This window comes from Phocoena sinus, chromosome 20 (genome assembly GCF_008692025.1).
Source record: "Phocoena sinus isolate mPhoSin1 chromosome 20, mPhoSin1.pri, whole genome shotgun sequence".
Classification (NCBI taxonomy): domain Eukaryota; kingdom Metazoa; phylum Chordata; class Mammalia; order Artiodactyla; family Phocoenidae; genus Phocoena; species Phocoena sinus.
Genome location: NC_045782.1, coordinates 34,297,288 through 34,322,812, shown reverse-complemented (window position 1 = coordinate 34,322,812; position 25,525 = coordinate 34,297,288). Strand labels below are relative to the sequence as shown.

Genomic DNA, 25,525 nt, shown 5'->3' with positions numbered 1-25,525 from the left:
TGGCCATTTCTGGGGCTGCCGCCCCAGCTCCCTCTGAATGTGGCTCCAGGAGAGGAACATGACCACACTGGCTTCCTCTGTTGGCCCCTTGGTCGCCCCCCGCCCACTCTTCCCCAGTGACTTCTGTGGGATCCAGGAGGGGAAGGCGCAGGAACACCCTCAAGCACAAGCACTCCTCTTCCTTACCCTTCGGGGGATGGTGCTAAAGGGATCCCCTCCTCGAAACGAAGTCCCCTCTTCTCATTTCCTCACTGGCAGGCCTCTTTCCTGCTTTGAGGCTCCCCCTTGTGTGCACTTGAGAACATGGATAACAGATCAGTAAGCCACTCCATCCAGGTTTGTCCCCAAACAGCAGAGACTCACGACTCCGGCTAAACTTTATTTTTGGCCCCAGGTCAGGTCTCCCAAAGGGCTTCCCAGCCAGTCACTTCACAGTCTCCTGCAGTCACCACCAAGCAGACTTCTTCCTTGAGAGACCTGTCGTCACTCCAACCCTTGATGACGTCTGGTACCACCCTCTCCTGTCACCTGGGCTCCAGTCTCTGTCCAAAGGCCTCAACCAGGAGGTCAAAGCATAGCTACCAGTTTGAAGGTGCCCTCGGGCTTGGCAGGAACCACGTGGACAAAAGTCTTGTAGAGCACAGCCCCCTCGGGCAGCCTGGTGACCAGATCCACAGCCTCCGAGTTGCTGGGACTGGGCACGTAGACCTCCTTAGTGTAGCGGACTATCCCCTCCTCCAGAGCATACAGGTACTTCTTCTTCCCCAGCCCCACCTGCAACACACAGACCTGGTCAGCTGGACAGTCAGGGGGTCCATCCCAGAGTTCTAGGATAGACTCTTCACAAAGATTCAGGCCCTGGGGCCAGAGGGGAGGATTCAGAAAGCTCCATCTCAGGTTCCCTTTCCCACTGCTTGGTAATTACTCCATCACAAAGGCGGGAAAAGAAAACTCCAACAGCCAATCCTGGTGGTTACTCAGGGCTGATACCTGGACCCATATCTGTGCAGCTGGCCAGAAGCCACGCTGGACAGATGCCCAAACCAGGCCTGGGAAAATGTCTCTAACCACTGCTCCTGGGAGTCTGCTTCACTGAGGCTTAACACAACACTAGTCTGATACACATTTTCGTCTATATGGTGATCTGTAAAGTTTAGGCTCAACGCTACATGGATAAGGCATACACTAATTAAACAAGATGATATCAGCTAATACTTAGGTCACGCTTACTGTGTGTAAGCACTGTTCCAAGCCCTATTATATACATTAACTCACTCGATTCTCACCTTGTGAAGTAGGTACTATCGCTAACCCTGATGTTCAGGTGAGAAATATGAGCAAAGAGATTAAATAAACTGTGTATTACGTATTTGTTTTCTTTATTTTTTAACTATACATGTCATAGCTTTTTTCTTTTAGAACTTGAGATTGCATCTGTGTATTACATATTTATTTTCTTTATTTTTTAACTATACATGTCATAGCTTTTTTCTTTTAGAACTTGAGATTGCATCTGTGTATTACGTATTCGTTTTCTTTATTTTTTTTTTTTTTTTTGTGGTACACGGGCCTCTCACTCTTGTGGCCTCTCCCATTGCAGAGCGGCCATGGCTCACGGGCCCAGCCGCTCCGCGGCATGTGGGAACTTCCCGGACCGGGGCATGAACCCGTGTCCACTGTATCGGCAGGTGGACTCTCAACCACTGCACCACCAGGGAAGCCCGTTTTCTTTATTTTTTAACTATACACGTCATAGCTTTTTTCTTTTAGAACTTGAGATTGCATCTGTGTATTACATATTTATTTTCTTTATTTTTTAACTATACATGTCATAGCTTTTTTCTTTTAGAACTTGAGATTGCATGTGTGGCAATTTTTACCCAGTATTATTCGATATCTCTCTGATTAAACGAACAGACTGGTTCAAATCCCAGCACTACTACTTACTACTGTGTGATCTGGGCAAGTTAATTTACTTCACTGTATCTCACTTTTTTCATCTGCAAAATGGAGATAAATATTAACTATTTCATAGGGTCATCTTGAGGATTAAATTGAGTTAATCATCAGAAAGAGCTTAGAATACTGCCCAGGTCACAACGTATTAGTCTTTATTATTGTTGTCATTATTTTATTAAGTCTGAAGAGTTAACACAGCCACATACTGCATGTCTCGAGTTCTAAAAAAATAAAGCTACTACACATACAATCAATTCACATACAAATTAGCATTTCTGAAATAATTATAGGTTACTATCAGTCTTTCTGTGCCTACTAAAATTGCCAAAAAAGAGGTAAGAAGGCAGGAGGAAACTGATTACAGAGGAAACTAATATTTTAAATAATGTAAAGAATATAGTACAGATCTGTGTTAAAGAACTTTCCTACCTCAGCAAGTGATACCAACTTGCTGAAACTGAAATCCCTGCCTGGTATGGACCTAATTTCTGGCCCACAAACTGAATTCTATTTTATTAAATTCAAGTTATCTTTCAGCCATCTAATAATAACTTTAATCAAAGGAGGAATTCTTAAAAATAAAAAATGAATAAATTGAAATTAGTTTCCCAAGATTAAAAAAATCTCTTAAATCACGAGAAATATCCTCTTCCAAGAACTGGGGGTTAGAAAGGGGACCCCAGAGAACCAAGCTGATGCTATTACCAAAGCAAAAAAGTGATTTGGGAGTCAAGCAGACCTGGTTCAAATCCTAGCTCTGTCACTACCCACCCCCCCTTCTAAGCTTCTGGCATCCTACCTGTAAAACAGAGATGACACCTACCTACCCTAGCGATGGGGTAAGGAGGAAATGAGATGATGCAGGCCCAGGAATCAGCATGACACTGGCATCTGGCAAGCACCCAATAATTGCAACGGTTACAATTACTGTGCTCAGGGGCACGGAGAGGTGAAGAAAACACGGGAGGAGGGGACAGAGCAACTCACATGGGCACCTGGGTGCCAGCGGAAGTGGCGCTGAGTCGCGAGGATGTTGCCGGCATGAACATAGTGACCTAGAAGAGAAGTCCACATGTGTGCTACCTTTGGGCCCCCATGATGAGGCAACACAGCGAACTGCTAAGAAACCAGGGCAGCCCTCGCCTTCCTGGCCCAAATGCTACATACTAACTTCTACGCCTGCCCCTGGATAAGACCAACTCCCAGTCTGACACAAGGAGCCCGTCTCCCACCCGGCAGCCTCCTCTCCAGTCGCATGGCCAAAGTTCCCACCTATCTGCTCTTCCTCAGCCCCTCCACCCCGCCTCAGGTCGTATCTGTTTCTTCCATTTGGAACTAAATGTTCTGGTGAGCAAAATGGAGAGTACAGGACAGGGCACTTGGGTGGTTTGCCCGCTCTTCAAAGGAACGCCAGGACAGCAGGGTAGGGTGCTAAGTGGAAAGTGGAAGCCAGGTCAGACCCTTACCCTCCATTTTCTTGATGCCAAAGCGTTTGCCTGGTGACTTTCCACCGAGGTTCTTAGAGCTGCCGCCTGTCTTTTTGGATGCATATCTGACGGCAAGAGCTGTAGCCTGAGGGGGGCTCAGCAGGGCGGTAACTGCAGAGAGAACAGAAATGTTGTTCAAACAGAGCAGCTCCCCATCAGACTCTTTCTCTGCCTCAATGGGTCATTTGCTAAGCTGAGAGGTGGCAGGGGGCAGTGTCGGGGGCGGGGGTGAGGAAGATGTGTGAGCAGAACTTGACTTTGTGGGTTTTCGGGGAGTGTCTGAGGTCCTTGGCCTTCCCCCACGACAGGGGATAAGTCATTCTTGTATTGTCCATGGTGTAAGCAAGCACTACATGAGCTGTCTGTGTGTGGCCTAGGGTTGAGGGGAGGGAGTAAAATATTATTGGAAAAAAAATAAACACCATGTGCCCTTGGTCCTTACACATCCAGTCCTATTAAAGAGAAACAAAACCACAGAAACAGAAGCCAGCAAGAGGACACCACAGAGCTGCCTGTTTCAGCCTCACTCACCATTATGCCCTCAAGGCTCAATGCACTGTGGAGGGGCCAGACCACAGAGCCCAGCAACAGGACACCCAGAGAGAGGCTCCTGCTTTGACCTCACCCACCACTTTCTTAGCCATCACCCATCCACTGCATATCAGATACTTGTAAACAAAAAGGGCAGCCTCTGTGAGGGTGACTCCCGCAGGCTCCTGTCCATTTCAGAAGGCTGGACCCTTTCTCTGTTCGGCAAGTCCATCAAGCACAGGTCCAACCAAGAAGACTGACACCCTGCCCTTGTTAATCTGACCTCTCCATACTCATTCCAAAGTGCTCAACGGTATTTATTTTAAAAGGGAAAGTGAACTAAAATTCATAATGACCAGGATGGAAGCCCTGTGCTATATGACAAGCCCAGGAATGGCAGTCCCAGCATTCAGGTCTCCAGATACAGCTATGGTTAATCAGGGTCATGCCAGAGTCTTTACAGAAGGCTTGTGGGTCCTGGAATCTACAAGTTCAGGGTTCCTAAAACCTAGGTTTCTGAAGTTTTAATGAGAACAGAGACTACCTGCGGCAAAGGACCAGAGATGAGGACTTACAGAGACAACATGTGAAATGACCAGCACCAGGATCTACCTACCTTTAAACACCTATTCATTTATTCACTCAATTTCAGGAACTGGACTTTGCTTTACCTAACTTAGCTCACTCACGAATCTTTGCCCTTCACCCTATTCCCCATCCTCCTCAAAGTAAATGATGCTACCACTTACACAGCTGCTCGGGCAGAAATCAAAGAGTCACTGCAGATTCCTTCCCTTTGCTGATCTCACACATCCAGTTCACCAGCAAGCTCTGTGGATCCTATTTCCAAAACGGATTTCAAATCCACCCATTTCCCTCCAAGTTCACTGACACTAACACCCTGACTAAATCATCTCTCCTCAGGGCTACTGTTACTGCTTCCCGTCTGGTTTCCTCATTTCCACTCCTACTCCCTTTAAATTCACATAAGAGCAATAGTTTGCTTCTCAAAATGGAAAATTGGGTCGAGTCATTCTCTTGCCCCTCACTCTCTTACAGAGCCAGGCCTCCGGTCATCCTTTAGGTCTTAACTTACATGTTACCTCCTCAGAGGGCTTCCCTGACCACCCAACCTAAAAAAAAGACACAGACACATTTTTCCCTTTCTGTCACAGTAGTTGCAACAATTCACAACTATTTCATTTACGTGCTTATCTATTAGAAGTAACCGTCCTGCGGGTAGAGACTATGTCTTCATCTTCTCTGCTGAGATCCTCAACACCTACCACAGTGTTTGGCACAAAGACCTCAATCTGTTGAATGAACAGATTAACTTTTCGCGCGCCTGTGTGCCAAAAGCAGTAACCCATTTTTGTAGATAATGGGACCCAAACAAACCGAGACAGGGTAAGCGGAGAACCGTCACCCACCCCTAGGGAAGCTGTATTTGCACGCCTGGCAGGGAAAGGTCACGTGCTCCGCGCCCTAGCTGTCACACGACCAGTGACTACCGCCCCTCAAACCTCGTGGGCCCCGCACACTCCCCCCAGTCCCCTCCCGCCCCCAGGGTCATCCGTGGGGAACGACCTCCAAGCCCCCAGATCCCTGCAAGGTCTCCACTCCGCCTCCACCCCTCGCCCCGCGACCGCCACGGCGGCCGTTTACCAGCTGTCCGCGTCCTCTGCGACAGCACAGCTAACGCCATGTTGGCCTTACACTCGCTTCCGGTCTGAGAGATCTGCTTCCGCTACCGGAGATCTATTTCCGGGTCCTGCGTGGCGGATGAAAGAGTGACGCGAGAAGTTGCTGGTGAGCGCTGGCGGGCGGGCGGACCGGGTAGGGCTTACTTCCTGAGCTCATCTCTGCAGAGGCTCGGTGGCCGGGGCGTCCGGCGCTTCTGCCGCGGTGCGTGGGCGAGCCGCCCGCCCTGGTGTCAGCGGGAGAGGCTTGGAGCCCGCTCAGCAGGGGCCCGCTTGTCCGACCCCCGCATTTTGCCAGAATCTACCAAGGCCCTTGCGGGTCTCTCCCTAGTCATTCAGCTTACTTTACTGAGCGCTTCCTGCGTGCCAGATACTGTGCTAAGCTCTGTAGATGCATGCTTTTAATTTTTTTTTAAACTTCTTACAATCTTGTAAAGTAGGTAATGTTATTATTCCTATTTTACTAAAAAAGAAAGCGAGGCCCAGAGAGGTTACCTGGCTCATCTCGGGTCACACCTACAATGTTAGTGAATATTTGTTCAAAGAACGACTCTTGTGCACGACCCAGCAACTGGCAATCCTAGGTCTGTCTGCAAGAGAATTGAAAACATCCCCACAAAAACTAGGACATGAATGTTCATGGCAGCATTATTCATTCAAAATGGCCCAAAATGGAGTCAAACAGAATGTCCGCCAGATGATGAATGGACAAACAAAATGTGGCATATCTATACGGTGAGGTGTTATTCAATCGTAAAAAGCAATGAAGTACTGACACATGCTACAACATAAATGGACCTTGAAAATACCATGCTTAAGAAGCCAGTCACAAAAGTTCATATACTCAGCTAAAAAAGAGTGACTCTTGGTATCTCCATTTTACATGCAGAGATCAGCAAAGAGGTTGTGTCGAGTGAGTCTTGTTCGTACCTCATTAACATTTTTTAATAGTAACCTCCACTTTGTTTACACCTCACCTTGACCTAGAAAGGATTTGAGAAGGTTTCCTGTTAGACTACAGACATAGCTGTTCTGAGTTCCAGATTGACCGTGTTGGGACCATATCCTCTTTCTCTGTGTATCATTTATTTCCTTAAAGCTTGGCCATAGAACACATCAAGTGGACTGAATTCAGTGCTACAGTCTGTGTCTCATCTCTCTTTTCTTTTCAGGGAATTAATCTGATAGCACATATCGATGGCTGTAGAGAAGTCATCACTCGCGCTGGATTCCAGCGAGAGTGAGTCTGAGGAGCTGCCAACATTTGCCTTTCTGAAGAAGGAACCGTCTTCAACCAAGAGGAGGCAGCCTCAGAAGGAGGAGAAGATTGTAGTGGTTGACACCTCAGATTCTGAGGCCTCCTGTCCTCCATCACCAAAATTGAGAGATCCACCACCTGTTCCAGAGACAGCTGAAACTGTCACACAAACAGAGCCAGTCAGGGTGCTAAGCAGTGGAAGTGAGGATGAGGAAGAATTTGCTCCCCTGGCTGAGAGACTTACTTGTAAGTTTTTGACCCACAAGCAGCTGAGCCCTGAGGGCTCCAGCTCCCCAGTTAAAAGGGTTTTAGATCATCAAAATAATGAAGGAGCATCGCGTGACTGGCAAAACCAGCCCTTCACGAAGATCCGTGATATTCCTCTCTGTGACACCTCAGAGAGGTGTGCGTCGAGTAACAAGGACCCTGTGGTAGACAGTCCATGCCATCAGCTGCCAGCCTGCCAAACTACCTGCTCTGTCCAGAGCAACAGCGTGACAGTAACTAAAACAAATGCTGAGGTACCCCCACCTCAGAAGAGAACCAAGCCTAATCAGAAGGTCCAGAGGAGAGGCTCACAGGGATGCCAGCAGCGGGGACAAGCAGGCCAAAAGGAAAGCACCCAGAGGCAACGGGAAAGGAAGAAGAAGGCAGCCCTGGCTGACAGGCTGAAAGCTCAGAGGCCAGAGGAATGCTTGAAGCACACCGTTGTGCTGCTGGATCCAGGTCCTGCAGGCATCTTTCTTTGCCTCATGCTGGGGGAACTGCTTTCTGGGCCCCACTGACAGCCCCTTTCCCGTCTGTTGCAGTGCTCTTGCAGATGGAAGGTGGGGGCCAGCTCCTCGGAGCCCTGCAGTCCATGGAGTGCTGCTGTGTGATTGAGGTGCCGGCCGTGCCTTGCAGCATCACGTGGAGAAGGGCTGGGTCCACCGAGGTAAGGGTTTTCTGGCTGCTGCCTCTCCTCCGTAGAGTTACGGGATAAATACGCTTTTACTCTAAAGGATATATTATCAGTGAGGGCTCCAGCAGGAAGGCAGATAGCACACTCAGCTGAGTATAATTTGAGGAGGATTTCGTAAAGGGGCTGTTTCCCAAGGTGTGGGCAGGGTGCAAGGAAACTACAAGGGACAGCGCCGTAACTCAGGACGATAACGGCTTTAACTTGGTTTCTCCACCTCGGGTACGGCTGCCATTTTGGATTGGTTAATTCCCTGTCGTGCTGGGCTGTCCTGTGCCTCGTAGGACGTTTAGCATCTACCTGGTAGCTGCCAACAGTACCTGTCCCGGTTGTGACAATTGAAAATGTCTCCAGATACTGCCAAACGCCCCTTGGGGGGTGGGGGGGAATCGCCCGTTTCTGTCGCAGTCATCCTATAAGGAAGAAATGCTTATCCCCCACATCACAGGTGGGGAAACTGAGGCCCTGAGAAGTTGAAAGCCTTGTTAAGGATCACAGCTGAGTAGTGGCTGGGGGGGTGGGAGGGAGTAGAACCCAGAGCTCCTCCCACCTGTGCTTTGCAATATTATGGGTCTTGGCTTTTGCTTATAGGGACCTAATCAGAAAACTCCACACGAGCCCTGCTCACGGCTGCTCTGTAATACTGTACTGCTGTAGGATTGTGGACCGTGACGCGGCCTTGGCTGTGCTTGATTATGCCCTAGTATGGCGACGAAGAGACTGAAGTTTCCTTGGTGATTCTTATCTTTGTCACACAAAACCTATGTGGAAGGGCCACTCAGCTTAGCATCTACCCTCAAAGCCCAAGTTACTTATTTGTTCCAAATCCTTCGGAAGAGTTTCCTTCCCTCCATTCCCCTATTCAGAATGCATAGAAATATTGGCAGTTACTTCTCAGTCCGTTTCAACTCACTAATGCTCCTTACTCACTGCCTCAGCGGTGCGGTGCACTGAGGCTGGACAGTTGAGGACTGGGAAGGACAGGATTATGGGTTCCTGTTTCTTGCCACCGTGACTTCATTCCAGAAGAAAAATGATAATGCAAAGTGGACTAGGCTGGGCTTCCCTGGTGGCACAGTGGTTGAGTCTGCCTGCCGATGCAGGGGACACGGGTTCGTGCCCCGGTCCGGGAAGATCCCACATGCCGCGGAGTGGCTGGGCCCCTGAGCCATGGCCGCTGAGCCTGCGCATCAGTCCGGAGCCTGTGCTCCGCAACGGGAGAGGCCACAACAGTGAGAGGCCCGCGTACCGCAAAAAAAAAAAAAAAAAAAAGAAGTGGACTAGGCTGGTGGGGATGAAGTCATTCACCCAGAAGGCCTGGGTCTCTCTCGCAGGTGCTAAGCACCTGCTGACCTGCCTCCCTCTGCCGGGTTCCACGCCCTTTGACAGGATGGAGAGGAGGAGTGGGTGGAGGAGCCGATGGTTCTGGTGCTGCTCCAGGCAGAGGCGTTTGTGTCCATGGTCTACAACTTCAAGCAGGTGGGCACAGCCAGAGGGTAGGCGCTGAGGCTGGGGCGGAGGGCTGACCGCAGGGAGCAGGCGTGCTTGCATTTCTGCCCCTTCACGCAGGGGAGTCTGGGCAGCACCGAGGAAGGGAAGAAAACGCTTCGGAGCTTTGTAACTGACATCACAGCAAGGACAGCTGGGAAAGCTCTGTCACTGGTGATTGTGGATCCGGAGAAATGCTTCAGGTTTGGATTTGTCCTCGAGACTTAGCATTAAAAGGGGTAGCTCTTAGGCCAACGGGGGTGAATTTATTCATCCCAGATCTGGGTCCCTCTGCAAAATAGCATCCCTCCTAGCCCTGTGGGACTCTCTGGTCCGGTCTTCTCACACCTCTTCTGCCCGAGCTCGGCCTGGAGCTGCCGCTCTTTGATTTCCTTCCCTGCTCCAGGGCTCCGAATCCTCCAAGGAGAAGGAAACAGGGGGTGGCAAATGGAGAACAGGCCAAGGAGAAGAAGCAGAGACAACCGGAGGCCAACACAGCGGCTTTGGTGACCAGGGTAGACATGGAAGAGGTAAGAACTTCTGTTGCCTGAGTCGTCGTGGCTGCCCGCTCTCATCTAACCCGATTCACCATGATAAAGAGTAAAATGCCTGCTGGACACTACTTTCTACCTCGGCACTGAGTAGGAGAGAAGGGGCCAAACGGGGAGCCAAGGGGCTGGGGTGCAGCTTCAGTGAACGGTGAGAGAACAGTTTCAAACTAACCTCTGCATACCCATCTGCTTTGGGGTTTCTAGGCATTGGTAGATCTGCAGCTACACACAGAAGCCCAGGCTCGAATTGTGCAGAGCTGGAAAGAGCTGGCCGACTTGGCCTGCACATTCACAAAGGCTGTGGCTGAGGCGCCCTTCAAGTGAGTGCCCCCGTCAAGTCCTGGCTCGGTTGCTTGGCCTTGTCTTTTACAGTTCTGGTACCCAAAGATGATGTCCCTTTCCCCTAAACTCTGCTGCTAGCCTGTTGTCACTCAAGTTTGAGGCAGAAGGAGTTGACCTAACCCTGGGAATTCTTGGAAAGAGCCCCCAAGCTCAGTCCCTTTAAAATGTTCTCCTGTAGCTTATGTGTAAGTTTGTGTTCTGCAGGTTGGTACTGGGTTATCAGTGGGCCAGCTTACCAGAATTCATTGCAGGTCAGGTCACAATGAAACAAGCCCTTGTAAAACAATTGTTTAGCCTACTTAGCTCAAGGGCTGTTCATAGTCAGAATTTAAAATCAGTGATTCCTCAGAGACAATCCAATCCAAGTCCCTCATTTTATACCTGAGGGAACTGAGGCCTAAAGAGACCGACTTGTCAAAGTCCCTAGCAAATCAGAAGAACCAAAACTAGACTCCAAATTGCCTGATACCCAGTGCTGTGCACTAACCCCCATGCACACTGCCTCCCCGATCAAGATACCCCAATCTCAGTGCAAGCAAGAGCCTCGTACTTTTCTGGTAACTTCTTTTTTGATGAAAAGGAATAGATGTCATTTTTATGGGAATCGGCAACCAGCACTGCTAGGGGACAGAGTGAGCATTCAGATTGGCCAGGTAGAACATCATTCCCACCTCTTCCCATGGCAGTGGAGGGTTTTTACGTTCCTAGTTAAGGGGACAGGTGTAGCACAGTAACACGCGACTTGCAGCTCAACTGTGCTGTTTGCAGGAAGCTCCGAGATCAAGCTGGTTTCTCCTTCTGCCCGGAGAGTGACTGGGCTGGAGGGGCAAAGGTGGACCGCTCTGGCAGGGGGCTTGCAGTGGTCTGGAGGAGACAGGTTCAGCAGCTGAACCGAGTCAGCCTGGAAATGGCCAGTGCCGTTGTGGACGCCTACCCCTCCCCACAGCTCCTGATCCAGGTATGCCGTTCCAGGGGTCACTGCCCAGTGCACTGTGGCCTTAGTGGACTCCCAGTTTCCATGGACAGCACTGGTGAGGGCCCAGGAATGCCCTGTAAGTCAACAGTGCGGGTCTGAGATCAGAGTCAACACTGACCAGGGAGGGAGGATGGTTCTCATCCCCCAACCCAAGCTTCCCATCCCTTATTCACAGATGAGGAATGACCGTGGGTGGTATGGTATTAACAGGTCATTTACTACTTTCAGGCTTATAAGCGGTGTTCTTCTGAGCAAGAACGCCAGAATCTGCTTGCAGACATACAGGTGCGCCGTGGGGAAGGTGTGACAGCCACCTCCCGCCGTCTTGGACCAGAGCTCTCCAGGCGTATCTACCTTCAGATGACCGCTTTGCAGCCAGATCTCTCTCTAGACAGTGCAGACTGATGCCAGCCCTCAGGGACAGGGATGAAAAGCTGATTTCCAGCCCAGCCCCCCGACCTCAGAGCACGACTACAGTGCAGGGATCAGAAGCACCTCCTGCAGCACAGCCTGGGTCCTGCCCACAACAGGCTTTCCTGGGCGTCGGTGTTTGCGATAGTGTCCCTACCTGTGAGCTTGGGGCAGAGGCTGAGATGCTCACGTTTGCCTTCCCCTCCCAGCACGTCAACTGCCACGTACAAACCACCCCGACCCCTGCCCCAGCCAGCCCTCAAAATACAAAGGAACAAAGACAGACCACTCAGACACGTATTTAATAACTGTAAAAATCCAAAAGAACCTCAGCGTCAAATCTTGAGGTCCCAAGTGAACTGCCCTCAGCGGGCTGCTTGACAAGGCTGGACGTGCTCCCGCCTTCCTCCCGTCCACGGAAGCTGCCTCAAGCAGCCAAGGAACGGGGGGAGGTCTGGTCACTATGCTGACTTCTGTATTCTCTTAATCTCACTTTATGTACTATGTGTTTAGTTTCAATAAAGCATTTGTACCAATGGCTCTGGAGCTTGGAGGAAGACTAAAGGAATGTGTAGTGATTCTGAGTAAGGTGTGGGCCTACGCAGCAGAGCTCTCCCTGAGGGAGAAAAGAACAAGTCTTTTCTTCCACTGTCAGGACGGTCACAAGTGTCAGTGAAAAGACGAACCCCACTCTGTCTCTGGACATGACAGGTTCTTGCTCTCCCTGGGGAATCGGGGGTTCTTCTGTGAATGAGCACCGTGACGGCCATTTCTGATCCCTTCATCCAACTGTTGTGAAAGGAGGCAAAGGAGGCCACAGAGCAAGAAAATGCTGAGTCTGGCAGACAAGAGAATGGACAGTTCTGCCCTTATTCATGCAAGTCGTTAGTGTACCACTTTTAAACTCCATGATGCTACTTATTTCCCTTCATTGTGTAGTTATATCTAGAATCAATTCTAAACCTCAGTCCCTTATGAAGCTTTAGTTTTCAGGTTGCCTGTGAGGTATTTAGTCACACCGATTACGTAAGAGAGCTGTCACAGACAATGTGGCTTTGCAAGGGTCCACCTTCTTGTTTATTGGCAATCGGAATTAATGCTCTCAAATTGATGCAAGGAGCCTGGACCATCCCCATTTTACAGAAGCCACATGAAGTGCCACAGGACTCTACAAGAGCTGCCCAAGACCCTCATGGCTATGAGATTTGTATCTGTGGGTCATGAATCTGTTTCCCGTGAAAGATTCTATACTCCAGCCAAGAGACAATTCTGGTGTAAGTTTTGTTCTCTCAGTACACTATCAAGGAGGCAAAATGATGGGAAGAAAGGATACCAGGGTGGGAATCCAGTTCTGCCTCAAACCAGCTAGGAGACCATAGGCAAGTCATGGAAGGCCTCAGTTTCCCTGTCTACAAGTGTTACACTGGACTGGATGGTCTGGAAGTCCTGTCACAGCCTGAGATTTTGTATGACTGTTAAAATATCTGAATGTCTGAGGTCCTTAAAAAATAGGTATGCCCCTCCCCCCCAATTTAGACTAGATTTGCTGAGTATGGTGTTCCCCTAGTCCCCAATAACACACTGCCTCCTGATCTGCCCTGGCTCCTCAGGGAGGAATGAAAGAAAGGGTTTGTGACACACGAAAGTATAAATGTAGTGACAGCTGACCTTTAGTAGAAATGAGTCTTGCCTTTATACAGCTTTGTATAACAACTAGAAAAGGCTATGTTTTGTCCTCTCCCCACCCCAAGCCTATTCTTTTAAGCATGCAGGTAACTGGCCCCACCTCCTATTTCTCCTTATTCCACCAGGGAACCCTGCCTAAGGAACAAAGAAGTCTTACAAAGAGGAGGTCTCAAGTACCAAACGGCAGCCATGTGATGATGGCAGGTAGGTCTGACACTAAAAAGAGGTTGTGTCCAACAGAACCCAATTCCATAGGAATCCAAGCTCCAAGGCTGGGAGGCAGCAGGTGTGGAGGACAAGCTCACTGCTGAGAATCGGTCTGCAGGACCCACCGGAGGATGTCGTGGCTGCGCAGGCCCCGGAGCGCGCTGTCGTAGATGGTGTTCACGCTGGTGCAGAGGGGCTGCTGCTGCAGCTCCGTCACCCGACAGGCGACCAGCCCGCCAGCCACACACAGCAGCAGCAGCAGCAGCAGCAGCCTCAGCACAGCCCAGGAGCGAGTATGTTTCCGGGGTGGTGGCTTCCGGGGCCGAGAGCCGGACTTAGACTCTGGAGGGACAAAGTCACAGTAGGCAAAAAGTCCAGTCAGTTTAAGGACGCACACCCCGCGGTCGATGCTAGTCTCCGTGCGCGTCCACTCACACCCCTCTGCTCTGATGATAACTCCCCCGGCCCTGAGGAGAACACGTTTTCCAGACCATCTGAGCTCTTGAAAACTTTGCTATGCGGAGACTGAAACATGAACGCTTTCTCCCTTGGATCTCAGGGAGTAGATTCAAAACCGGATCTCATTCTGGACGTTTCACTTAGCACACAGTCCCCAGGGTCCCAAGTTCTCCATAACATGCTGATGAGCCGGGCCCCTTGGGACCAAGGGGAGGGGCTCCTCAGGAGGCATCAGGCGTGGGTAGAGTGCTGCCCATTTGGGGAAACAGGTTCAAAATTTATGAATACTGTTAATGGTTTTATTATAAAAAGAAAGCCTGGAAGAAAGTATACCATATTGGTAACAGTGATTAATGCTGGGAACAGGGGATTACAGGTGATTGCCATTTTCCGATATATATAAAGAAATTGTCTGCAGTGAATATAATTATTGAAGAAAAAAATGGTTTTGAGATTTTTAGGCAAATTTTTAAAAAACCTGACTGAACACCCACATTCCAAGAACTACATGATCCTGTCATAGGTTTTTCTCACTTAATCCTATCACTAATCTGTAAGGAGGTACGATCCTCATTTACACAAGGCAACAGAAAGGTGGTGAGGTTGGGCGACTTGCTCAAGGCCAGCGGGGGCAAGCAGGGACAGGCCCTGCAGGCCTCCCTCCCCAGAGCTTCCCTGCTCAGGTTCCTCTCCCTCAGGTGTCCCTTCTGGCCCAGGGGATATACGGTCCTCCCTTATACATCGAGTCACATTGCTATACAAATCCAACGGGACATATTCAGGCAAAACACTAACGTGTTTTATATACGACATGGCTCCCCGAATGCAGGCCAAGTGATTCCCCTGGTGTTCACCAAACAGAGTGATCGGGTCCAACTGGGGAAGAAAATCACAGGCAGTGCTGGCACCACTGAGACGGCACCACACACTCAAAAGCTCAGTCCACTTCCTGGATGACGTCAGGGACTTTTAAGAGTAATGTGACCATATGCAATCTTCACCTTTCTGGGTGATTTTAGAATCTAACCCTTACAAAAATGCAACTCCCTGTTCTGGAAACGTTCTAAACTCCATCTGACCCAAATAGCTGCACATAAGCATGTGACACTGGGGAAACAAACCACTCGGGGCAGTAGGAGGGTCCCCATTCCCCGTAAGTGGACCCTCTGAGTTACTCCCAGGCCTTAGAGTATGCTGTACCTGACAAGGTCTGCAAGCTTGTTCGCTCGCTCGCTCGCTCACTCACTCAGCCATTCCTGGAAACCTAAGCCATGTCCCCACCACACCCCTCCTGGAACCCTGCAACTGAGAGAAAAACCTACTCGGGGCCTGATTTGCTTCCTTCTTAGGTTTCTTCTCCTGCTCCCGCTTGGCTGCTTTGAGGGCGTCATACTCCTTCCTCCGGCGCTCCTTCTCTTCCGCCTTCTCCCGCTTCCGCAGTTCCCGCTCCTGAGCCTCCTTAGCTCGCTGCTTGGCCTCCCACTTCTTCTCGGCCTCTATGAGAAAGTATACCCAAAAGTGGCTTCTCTTCCACAAACCTCCAGTGTGCTTTCTCAAGTGATTATGGAGTCAGGCTCCCTTCCCTTATGCTGTGGATCACATAAGATACGTTAAAAAGCAGCAGCTGTCTTTCTGCTCTCTGGAAGTAAGCCCTCCCTAAAATACACTAAGCTGCTCTCAGGGTTTGCTCGGTGGATTCTTACTCAGGGACTCCTAGCCGCAAGCAGCAGAGACTAGGGTGATGTAACAAGGGTGGGGGGCATAAGAAAGGCATGGGTGATGAGTCTGGTGCGCCTTTAGAATTAGGTACTAATTCAGAAGACACAGCCACTGACAGCCTTGCACAACTCAACTATGAGGAGAGGAAACAAGGGAGGTGTTGATTCTATGGGAGTCCCATCTTCCCAAGCTTCGGAAAGGAATGTGGCATGGGGAGGGCAGGAAGAAAAAGGGAGCGCTCAGGTTCAAGGTTAGAGAAGATGGAAATGTTTTCCTGAAAAAACAAGACTACTAGTTTGTCAGAGGGTACCCTAGACTTCAACTCAGGAGTCTATGTAACATTCCGATTTATTCCACAGCTCAAGTATGTTTACATACAGCACCCACCTTACAAATTACTGGTTTCTAAAAATGCATTCCCAAATTATTTGGAAGACTGAAGCACATTTTTCCAAAGCCAGAATGCCACAAATGGTGGTTGAATGTCCTTTTAGGGCTCAAAAGCCTATTTGAACTATCATGGAGCTGAATAGTACTATTCTTGTCACTGTAGCTTTCCACTGCTTTTCTACATACAAACAAGCTCCAAGTTCCAGCTGAGCACCAAGAATGCCAAGAACACACTCTGCCCAGCCTCAAGAGAACATGTGCCATCCAGAGGCGAAAGCAGCAGTGGTCACAGTAAACATGGGTAGCACAGCGGCCATGCGTGTACAAGGAATGGTCACAACTCAGGGGTTCCAATCTCAGGGGCCGCCTGTAACCAGTACTACACATGTCCCTCTAACCGCGGGAGTCCTCCAGCAAGCGGGCTCAGAAGTCAGCCGGCTCGTCAACAGAGCACCTACTGTGTGCCGGGCCTTGTTCCAAGTGCTCGGATACAGCAGTGAAGAAAAGTCAAGCTCTACTGCCTAAGTCATCTGCTTTCTACAGAAGGAGACAAACAATAAACAAGTGAACAAATAGGGGAAAAGACAGTGATATGTGCCATAAAGGAAATAACTGAGGATGTGACAGAGAGTGGCAGGTGGGTTGGCTCTTCTCGTTTGAGTGGTTCTGAAACGGTTACGGTTAACCTGGGGCAACAGATGAGGACCACATGAAGCCAGCAGGCAGCCAGTAGGCAGCCACGTAAAGACCTGAGGGAAAAGGAAACCAACAAAGCCCTTAAGATGAGACTGTTCTTGGTGTGTTCAAGCAACAGCAGAGGATCGTGTGGCTGACGGTAACTGCACTCTCTCCCTGGTGTGTGGAACGAGGCCGGAGAAGCAAGCAGGCCTGGGTCATGGCGGGCTTTGTTGGCCATGTTACTGAGTTTGAATTTCATTCTAAGTTCAGTTGGAAGCCGTGAGAGGGTTTTAAGCAAATAGCAGCAGAAGTGATTTGTGTTTTGAAAAGATCTCCCTGGCTGCTGTGTGGAGACGGCACAAGTGTGGAGCCAGGACATGGTGCTAGGAGGTACTATGGCAGTCCACCGGCTGGAGGCTTGACTGTGGTGGTGGCACTGGAGTTGCCACTGCTGATAGACTAGACGTGGGAGTAACAGAAGAAAGCAATCACGGACATCTTCCCAATTTCAGGCTTGAATAACTAAAGGGATGGTGATCTCCCATTATGGGGGGACACCACAAGGTGCTGAAGGGGATCTGGTTAGGCATGTTTAATTTGAGATACTTATTAACCCTCCAAGCAGACAGAAAGATAAGCAGTTGACTATGACTGTGGGGCTCAGTGGAGAAGCCAGGACTGGAGAGATGCTGCCATCTACCACCACGCTGTTCCCCACTGCTCTGCACGGCTCCTATCCTGGATCCTAGCTCCTCAAGCATGAGGCGGGTGGCCACCTACCTCGGTCTATTTCCAGCCGCCGCTGCCTCTCTCGCTCCTGATCCACCTGCACAGCCTTCATGTGCTGTAACACCTGCAAAGGGAGAGGAGGGTGCTGAAGTGCTCCCCGCAGTTGTCTTCACTGCGGAGAGTCTCAAGAAAGAGACTGTTCTTTCCAGAGGCCCTGGAAGCTGTGCAGAGCTAATGGAGTTAACCTAGAAGAGCCATATAAGCCCAGTTCACTAAAGTGGTCAGGAAAGAAGTCTGTGAAACACAATGCCAACTGGGATCTAAAAAGTCCTGCCATTCACAATCGCTTCATGTAATTCTCCCAGCAACTTTTGTGTTAAACAGGGACAGCACTTCCTCTAAGACACTTTCCTGACCTCTTTTGGCTGCCTCAGGCTCCCTCCTCCCACTCGTGGGAGTTTTCTTGTCCATCTCAGTCCTAGACTGTAAGCTCCCTAAGGGCTAGGGACTACTGTCCTTAGCTCTGCAAGCGAGCACAGCGTTTAGCTAGTTATAGCACTCAATACAGGTGTGATGAGCAACTGACCGGATGCCCACTGTAAAAATAAGGAAGAACACCCAGGCTCTGGTGTCACAGGGCTAGGAAGTAGCACAGCTGAGAGTGGGCGTCTGCTGAGTCCCTAGGCCAGAGCTTGTCCCTCTTACGCATAGTGCACAGACGCAGGAGGGCTGTAAGAGAAAGGCATTTTATGAGCTCAATGAACACTGGAGAAGAAAAGCTCAAGTATTCTAAATGAAGACAGCAAATTGTCTTAATTTTCTGTTTCGCTACTGCACTAGACAACCTGCAGGACAGACGTATTCAAATGTAATTATTTCACTTCATGGAAACTTCAGACATGCCCACATCTATCATAAGAGGGACACAGGAGCAGGTCTGCAAAAGCCACTCCCTCCAAGAGCCTGGCTTAAAGCCACAAGGAACCCTGTCCCGAGTAACCCAGGACCTGCACCAGCTGGCACCTCTCCAGAGGAGTCAAGCTTACTAAAAAATGGCGCTCAACAAGGGGCTGCAGGATCTGGAGGAAGGTCAAGCATGATGTGGAGAGGGGGCCCAAGTTCAAAGTCCCTGTCTCACCCTGAACTCTGAATTTTATATAAGCACCAACCATTCAGTTGGCTTTAGGGGGTAAAAACTGGCTAAATAAAGAACCTGGACGTTTAAGAGCCGCCCCTTTTAGCTTGGCTACAATACATCAAGAGTTAGTTACCTGACAACACAGCCCAGTCCGAAATGGGAGAGGCTCTTCTAGAGCCTCTGGAGGGTTGCTTTTGTCTACCTATCCCAGTCCACAGCAGGTAGTAAGCACCTGATGATTACTGTTGAACTAGCAAATTATTTTTAAAAGGTGCTTCACTATGTGCCAAGCTGATTAGTTACTATGCACCCACAAGGTCAGAACTGACGAGACCTAAACTAACTCCTGGAGGCAAGTGACCTCCTTCTGACTGGCCCACGCCACTCCTGTACGTGCCTAAAGGTGTGTGCAGGAGAGGGCAGCGGTGCCGGAGCATGGCTTCTCACCACGTCCCCAACGCACCGTGCTCCCCGGAGCTTTGTCTGGAAAATACCTGTGAATACTAAAGATCTTTACACTCAACAAAAGTTATTTTTGTAGGTCAAAAACTGGAATATCAGCAACTTTGGTTTAATATAGTATTAGTTGAATGAATAAATGGATAAATGAAAGGTGTTGCATACTGAGGGTTTCTCGGGTCAGAGATACAGAAGTAACACCTACTTCCCAGGTTCACGAGGGTTATGAGATGAAACATGCAAAGCAGGCACAACAGAGGAAGAGCAGTCAATGGTAGCTACTGTTAGTCTTCAGAACAGACAACATTCTTAAAGCACCAAGTTTTTAGAACAGGATTCACAGATCACTTGTACTGTTCCCAGCTGAGGGCAAACTGTTGCCTTGGCTTCTTGGATGCACTGAGGCTGTGCTTGGTTTCTTGTAACAACGGGTGACACAGATGATGAGACTATCTAAGAAGCCCTGAGCTAGTGATAAGAAAAGAAAGGCCATTACTCCCGAGATTCACAGAGACCCATCATACCCACATTTCGCTTACATTAACCTAGCATTTAAAGTTAACTCTTTTGTGTTCACAACGCCCCCTAAACATAGCCAAGTAAGTCATCTGGCGCTCAGCAGAAGCAGCAGCAATCTGTTCTAAAGCTGGAGGGAGAAAATGACTGCAGCTAGAGTTTTTGAGAGATGCGCACAGTGCCGTTCTTAAGAAACAATGCAAAGCACCTTCAAGGTTATTGGCAATATTTGCCTTCCAGGCTGCCAGTTAGTTCCTTCCTCCTGTCAGATGACTCAACTGAAGTCGAATGCCAGATGTGCCCAGGATGTGTCTGTTTACAGGTATAAACTTACAAATACTAACAATACCTTTATTATCAAAATTCAGTAACTGTGACTCAGAAAGGCTACAGTGCCTAACCCTCTTGCTCCATATAAACTGTCAACAGTGCAGTGTTGGATCATGCAGGGTCCTGATTTCTAGGAACAGAAGTACTGCAGTAGAGCAGAAGACAGTATTCTACTGCTTGGAAAGAGAGGAACAAAGGTGCCTTTGCCTAACAGGTTCAGATTAGACATCTTCAGAGGCCTTCATGCTTTAAAAGACACAGCTATTTGGGGCTTCCCTGGTGGCGCAGTGGTTGAGAATCTGCCTGCTAATGCAGGAGACATGGGTTCAAGCCGTGGTCTGGAAGGATCCCACATGCCACGGAGCAACTAGGCCCGTGAGCCACAACTACTGAGCCTGCGCGTCTGGAGCCTGTGGTCCGCAACAAGAGAGGCCACGATAGTGAGAGGCCTGCGCATCGCGATGAAGAGTGGCCCTCGCTTGCCACAACTAGAGAAAGCCCTCGCACAGAAACGAAGACCCAACACAGCAAAACTAAATTAATTAATAAACTCGTACCCCCAACATCTTCTTTAAAAAAAAAAAAAAAAGACACAGCCATGGGTGCCCTGGGAGGGGAAAACAGGAGGCGACGGAGGCAAGTCCCAGGGGAACGTATGAAGGAGCCGCTGGGGAGCCTCGTGCTTACCTTGTTGGCACACTGCTTACACTGCTTCTCATCCAAGCAATCCCCTGCCACCTTGGCCAGGACAGGATCCAGGGGGTTATCCTTCAGGTCCAGCCACTTCAGACTCTAAACAGATGGGGCAGAGAGTCTGGTAAGCCCGAGTTCACATAAAGAGCCCCTCAAAGTGGAACGAAACGAGCAGAGAGAAAGCCCTTCTCTGTTCCGGCCGCAGGGAAAGCCGTCCGAGGCTGTGACAACAAGGTGGTATTCCTCTCGGCCTCTCTCACAGCCACACTCCCTCAGTCCCGGAGGCCTCTGCCGCACCTGGCCATGAAACATTGCGTCATGAATTGTTACCTTGAGCTGAGCAAAGCTGACAGGCAGGGTGACCAGCCTGTTGTTGAGGAGGTCCAGGTGCTGGAGGTTGACCAGGCGGCCAAAGTCTGCTGGTAGCTGCCGCAGTTTGTTCTTACTCAGGTCCAGCTTCACCAGGTGTGTGAGGCCACAGAAATCCGACTAGGACCCAAAGAGAGAACACCTTGGCCTCGGGCTCACACACTGCGATGTAACAGTCCAGGAGGCCCCGAGTCAGAGGCGCCTATGCGCAAATCCTGACTCTACCTTTTTTTTTTTTTTTTTTTGCGGTACGCGGGCCTCTCACTGTTGTGGCCTCTCCCGCTGCGGAGCACAGGCTCCGGACTGATGCGCAGGCTCAGCGGCCATGGCTCAGGGGCCCAGCCGCTCCGCGGCATGTGGGATCTTCCCGGACCGGGGCACGAACCCGAGTCTCCTACATTGGCAGGTGGACTCTCAACCGCTGCGCCACCAGGGAAGCCCCTGACTCTACCTTTTACTAGCTGCTCCAGCTCGAATGAAAATGGAGATAGCAGGCATAGCTCCTGGTGGTGAGCCGTGAGCCGTGTGTGCAAAAGGGCTTAGGCCTTTTTAGTGGTAGCCTGCCTGCAGGCCTATCCTGAAATTATGCCTTATGACACAACTCCCCCAGACAGGAAGGAGAAGCAGCAGGGCTCTAGAAGAAATCATGCTTGCTTGCCAGTCTTACCGGTAGAGCAGTCAGTTTATTGCAGGACAGATCCAGTATGGTGGCCTTTGGGAGGGCAGCCTAGGAAAGGGAATGAGAACAAAATGTCAGATCAACACATGGAACAATTCAGTGACATCTGCTAATGAAGCATTTTCCACAGAAAGTTCCCATGGTTAGAAAAGGCCTTTAACATGGACATATATACACTACCAAATGTAAAACAGATAGCTAGTGGGAAGCAGCTGCATAGCACAGGGAGATCAACTCGGTGCTTTGTGACCACCTAGAGGGGTGGGATAGGGAGGATGGCAGGGAGATGCAAGAGGGAGGAGATTTGGGGATATGTGTATACGTATAGCTGATTCACTTTGTTATACAGCAGAAACTAAAACACCATTGTAAAGCAATTATACTCCAATAAAGATGTTAAAAAATTTTTTTTCAACAAAGGAAAAAAAAAAGGCCTTTAAAAACAAAAAATAGCACTGAAGTATAATGTTCCTGGAGACATGAAAGGAAAAATGAGCCAGTCACCCACGACCTAGAGAAGAATGCACAGTAGGGATTTGGCTGGGGAACATCCAAGGAAAAAAGACCAGATTCTCAGAAATTCTCCATAGCACTTTTAAGATTCTCTCTAGCACTGCTCCTTATTAGGTTTCAGGGCAGGGACTGTGTCTAATATAGCTCTGTGATTTCCATATTCTCCAGTGCAGGGTCTTCCAGGCACTCAATATACCCGTTGGCTGATTCGTACCTGAATGAATGAGTGAATGCAGAGTGAAATCAAAGCCCTCACAACCCAGCTCTGTTTTCCCATGGGGTTTGGGATGGACAGGCTCAGCAAAACTGACCCTTCCGTTCTCCCAGGGGCAATGCTGCACCAACCGGAGGCCTGGAGTAAAAGGTTTCGGACAGCAGTTCTAGGGCCAGGCTGAAACATGGGGCGGGGAAGAAGGCAAATATGCAGTTAAGGACACTGGGCCAACGTGGACTTTCCAAATGTCAAAGTCCCAAGCATGAAGTTTGACCACCTAAAGAAGTTTGAGATATCACAGTGGGAAGCACACCGTGGTAATAGTTACATGCATCAACATTTGCTACCTGCCAAGTATTTTACATTACAGTCTTATTTAATTCTCCCAACAACCCTATGCGATGGGAATAATTATCACCATTTTATACATGAGGAAATCTAGGCTTAAAGGAGAACTAAGCTTGCCAAGGGCACTCAGCTATTAAGCAATGAAGCTGATATATGAACTGGGACTCCCATTCTAACCTCCATACTACACAGCCAAGGCAGAGGGAAGACTGGGCCAAGTGCCAAACGCAAATATAATTTGTTAAAGGCAGTGAGGAAAGTGCAGGTCATCCAAAGGGAGGCTACTGTGGGGGATGCGGGTGGGGAACCAGGTGGGCAAAGCAGGGATGTACCATCTAACTCCACTTTGGCAACAAACTAGTCTTGTAACGTCCCTGGGGCCTCAGGCTTGTTTCCCCGGTTGGGGGTACGGGAGTAGGCGGGTGGAGGGGTGGGCCACGATGGTGCGGATTCCCACCAGTTTCAGAGTTGAGAAGAGACTTTGCTAACCAAGCAGTGAGATGTCACATTCTTCAAGGAAGCATGCCTCAGGGCTGGGGCAGCCAGCTGGGATTTCTGGCTTCCAAGAAAAGCCAGGTCTGGGCCACACCCAGGCCTAACCGGAGGCCTACTTGCACCAAGTCATTCATTCATCTGTTCATTCATTCTCCGAATACATCCAGCAATCGCGCTCTGAGGGCTCCTACTTTAGGTCGGGAAAGGAGCTGAGTGCTGCGAAAGCCCCTGAAATGGGGCGGGGGGGATTCACTCCTGACCCGTAAAAAGCCCATAGCCAGACAAGCAGCTCCTTCCCATCTTCTGGAACTGTGCCAAAGTGACACGTGTACATCCCAGGAAGAAAACTGGGGCCGGACGCGGCCTCCCCCGGGGAGTTAGTCCCACTCCCCCCACCTCATTTTAAGCCATGGAGACTGAGACATGCGAAAGAAAGCGACCAACGCAGGGGCCAGCGCCAGTCGTGGGTGGGCGCCTGGGCCTCGCGGGACTGTACTGACCAACTCCTTGACCGGGACCTCATTCAGGTCGCTGAGGCTCAGATCCAGCTCGTGGCCGTCCAGCTTGTCGCGGAGGTTCCCGCCCTTGCTACCGGCCTTGGTCATGGTGACGCCGGCTGAACGAGTCCCGGCTCCGACGAGCAAGAGAAGGGCTGAGAAGCCGCTCGTCGGCTCAGCAGACTCGCACCCAACCTACAAAGCCTGCGTCCCCGGCCGCCACAGGTGCGAGACCGCCGCCGCCCGTCCGCCCGCCCTCTGAGCCCTGCGCCCCGTTCCCACCGGTGCAGCCACGACGACGACCACTTCCGTGTCCACGTCACCTTCCGCGGCCACTGAGACGGGCTGGGCCAGAGCGGCCTGAGCGTGTGCGGGAGCGCCCTCTGTCGCCCGCCACCGCCGGCAGCGTGAGGTTCCGGCTCCGAGTTCAGTCGCCAGCCGAGCAGCTGTGTTCCCTGGTGCTGGGAGAGCACGCCCGCCGGCAGTCGTCGCTGGCAGCGCCAGGAGGCGAAAAGACTGGGGGCCAGAAGACCTGGGCCCCATCCAAAACTGACCTCATCAGATCTCCCCCACCCCCCTGGATTAGCAGCCGAAACTGGGTGTCCTTCAAAATTGCTCTCTGTCCTCTATCAATCCCCAAACCATCATGATCCGGAAAACTTTGCCTCTCTCTCTCATCTCCTCCTCACTGCCCCAAGCCCTGGTCCAGGCGACCATCAGCTTGAGCTTGGATTACTATTCTGAGTCTCTCTCCCTTCCATCCACCTCCACCCAGCTGCCCAGATGATCTTTCTAAAAATCTAGCCAAGTCTCTCCTCTGCTTAAAACCCTTCAAATAACTACCTGTAGGATATGGACCACTCTCTTTTCTACACTGAGCCCTGCGTGCTCCTGCAGCCTCCTGACCAGCCCCTGCCTGGGATGCTGTGGAGGCTTCCAGTAGGTGGCCTCCAAACCTTTCCCTCTCCTGAAATGGCCTTGCCTTCTCCACTCACCTTCTCTGCCTAGCTAATTACTAGTCCTTCAGGAAAACTTCCCTGAGGTTTATGAATCCTTAAGCAATCACCATGCTTCATCTATGGATACAGGAGAAACACGCATAACAATGGTACCCGGCTGATAGAGTTTGGGGAGGATGCAAGGAGTAAAACACATGAAGAGCTTACAGCAGTGTCTGGCACTTAGTAAGTACCCAATAAATACTAGCTATCACTTATAATCCACCTTGTGTTATACTTACCTTTATGTCTCTTTCCTCCATTCTACGTTGTGATGGCAGAGATTTCGTTTTTGTATCCCCAGAATCTGATGCAGGGTAGTTGCTCATTCAGGGGTCTGTTGAATGAATGAATGAGGCACTTTACCCACTCCAAGCTTCAGTTTACTTATCTTTGAAATGGGGATATTAAAACTTCTCTCAGAGGGGAATTATGAAGACCAAAAGAAGTCAGTGCCGTGGCCTACTCATTTAACAAATCATCGTGTGCACCCCTCCCCATCCCCAGCAAGGCACTGTGCTCTAGGCTTCTGGGAGATAGACAAGAGCAATTGGGTAACAATACATTAGCACTTGGCAATCTCTAAAGCCCTTGAGCATCCTTTTTTTTTTTAACATCTTTATTGGAGTATAATTGATTTACAATGGTGTGTTAGTTTCTGCTTTATAACAAAGTGAATCAGCTATACATATACACCAGTCTTATTCTGATAATGTATTGATACATGAAGAAACTATGAAGCACATT

At 49.9% G+C, this 25,525-nt stretch overlaps 3 protein-coding genes across 12 annotated transcripts; 1 reads left to right on the top strand and 2 right to left on the bottom strand.

Annotated features, from left to right (window-relative positions):
• Window positions 1-333: 333 nt before the first annotated feature.
• On the bottom strand, window positions 334-5,710 carry MRPL27 (mitochondrial ribosomal protein L27). Its single transcript, XM_032616208.1, has 4 exons — window positions 5,643-5,710; window positions 3,426-3,557; window positions 2,947-3,014; window positions 334-774 (listed from the first exon to the last, which is right to left on the bottom strand). Exons 1-4 carry the CDS (start codon window positions 5,680-5,682, stop codon window positions 568-570), a joined length of 447 nt encoding a protein of 148 aa, XP_032472099.1. The 5' UTR covers window positions 5,683-5,710; the 3' UTR covers window positions 334-567.
• Window positions 5,711-5,737: 27 nt separating this feature from the next.
• On the top strand, window positions 5,738-12,207 carry EME1 (essential meiotic structure-specific endonuclease 1). Of its 8 annotated transcripts, none has more exons than XM_032616307.1 (9): window positions 5,753-5,786; window positions 6,850-7,661; window positions 7,745-7,869; window positions 9,283-9,372; window positions 9,463-9,584; window positions 9,788-9,911; window positions 10,137-10,252; window positions 11,043-11,232; window positions 11,479-12,207. In XM_032616307.1, the coding sequence occupies exons 2-9, from the start codon at window positions 6,875-6,877 to the stop codon at window positions 11,653-11,655; spliced, it is 1,731 nt and encodes a 576-aa protein (XP_032472198.1). In that variant the 5' UTR covers window positions 5,753-5,786; window positions 6,850-6,874; the 3' UTR covers window positions 11,656-12,207. The 8 variants fall into 8 exon arrangements, 7 of the variants coding, with proteins under 7 accessions (XP_032472202.1, XP_032472198.1, XP_032472199.1 ...); XR_004347461.1 differs by having other exon boundaries at window positions 5,755-5,786; window positions 11,047-11,232; window positions 11,479-11,619; XM_032616308.1 differs by having other exon boundaries at window positions 5,762-5,813.
• Window positions 11,945-24,698, bottom strand: LRRC59 (leucine rich repeat containing 59). 3 transcript variants are annotated; one of them, XM_032616314.1, is made up of 7 exons: window positions 24,063-24,698; window positions 21,702-21,761; window positions 20,996-21,154; window positions 20,660-20,764; window positions 17,581-17,653; window positions 15,336-15,509; window positions 11,945-13,896 (listed from the first exon to the last, which is right to left on the bottom strand). In XM_032616314.1, the coding sequence occupies exons 1-7, from the start codon at window positions 24,321-24,323 to the stop codon at window positions 13,649-13,651; spliced, it is 1,080 nt and encodes a 359-aa protein (XP_032472205.1). In that variant the 5' UTR covers window positions 24,324-24,698; the 3' UTR covers window positions 11,945-13,648. The 3 variants fall into 3 exon arrangements, with proteins under 3 accessions (XP_032472205.1, XP_032472207.1, XP_032472206.1); XM_032616315.1 differs by having other exon boundaries at window positions 11,946-13,896; window positions 23,784-24,096; XM_032616316.1 differs by lacking the exon at window positions 21,702-21,761 and having other exon boundaries at window positions 20,996-21,055; window positions 24,063-24,338.
• Window positions 24,699-25,525: the final 827 nt, after the last annotated feature.

Bases quoted from the DNA above. Each gene is read 5' to 3' on its own strand.
- MRPL27 (XM_032616208.1), bottom strand. From the start codon at position 5,682: ATGGCGTTAGCTGTGCTGTCGCAGAGGACGCGGACAGCTG. The intron at 3,558-5,642 runs GTAAACGGCCGC...TTCTCTCTGCAG, and splicing joins GCAGAGGACGCGGACAGCTG to TTACCGCCCTGCTGAGCCCC. The intron at 775-2,946 runs GTGAGTTGCTCT...TGTGTGTTGCAG, and splicing joins GCTGGCACCCAGGTGCCCAT to GTGGGGCTGGGGAAGAAGAA.
- EME1 (XM_032616307.1), top strand. From the start codon at position 6,875: ATGGCTGTAGAGAAGTCATCACTCGCGCTGGATTCCAGCGAGAGTGAG. The intron at 9,912-10,136 runs GTAAGAACTTCT...TGGGGTTTCTAG, and splicing joins CCAGGGTAGACATGGAAGAG to GCATTGGTAGATCTGCAGCT. The intron at 11,233-11,478 runs GTATGCCGTTCC...TACTACTTTCAG, and splicing joins CCCCACAGCTCCTGATCCAG to GCTTATAAGCGGTGTTCTTC.
- LRRC59 (XM_032616314.1), bottom strand. From the start codon at position 24,323: ATGGGGCCCAGGTCTTCTGGCCCCCAGTCTTTTCGCCTCCTGGCGCTG. The intron at 21,762-24,062 runs GTGGGAACGGGG...TCCCTTTCCTAG, and splicing joins TCGTCGTCGTGGCTGCACCG to GCTGCCCTCCCAAAGGCCAC. The intron at 21,155-21,701 runs GTAAGACTGGCA...TTTGGGTCCTAG, and splicing joins ATAAACTGACTGCTCTACCG to TCGGATTTCTGTGGCCTCAC.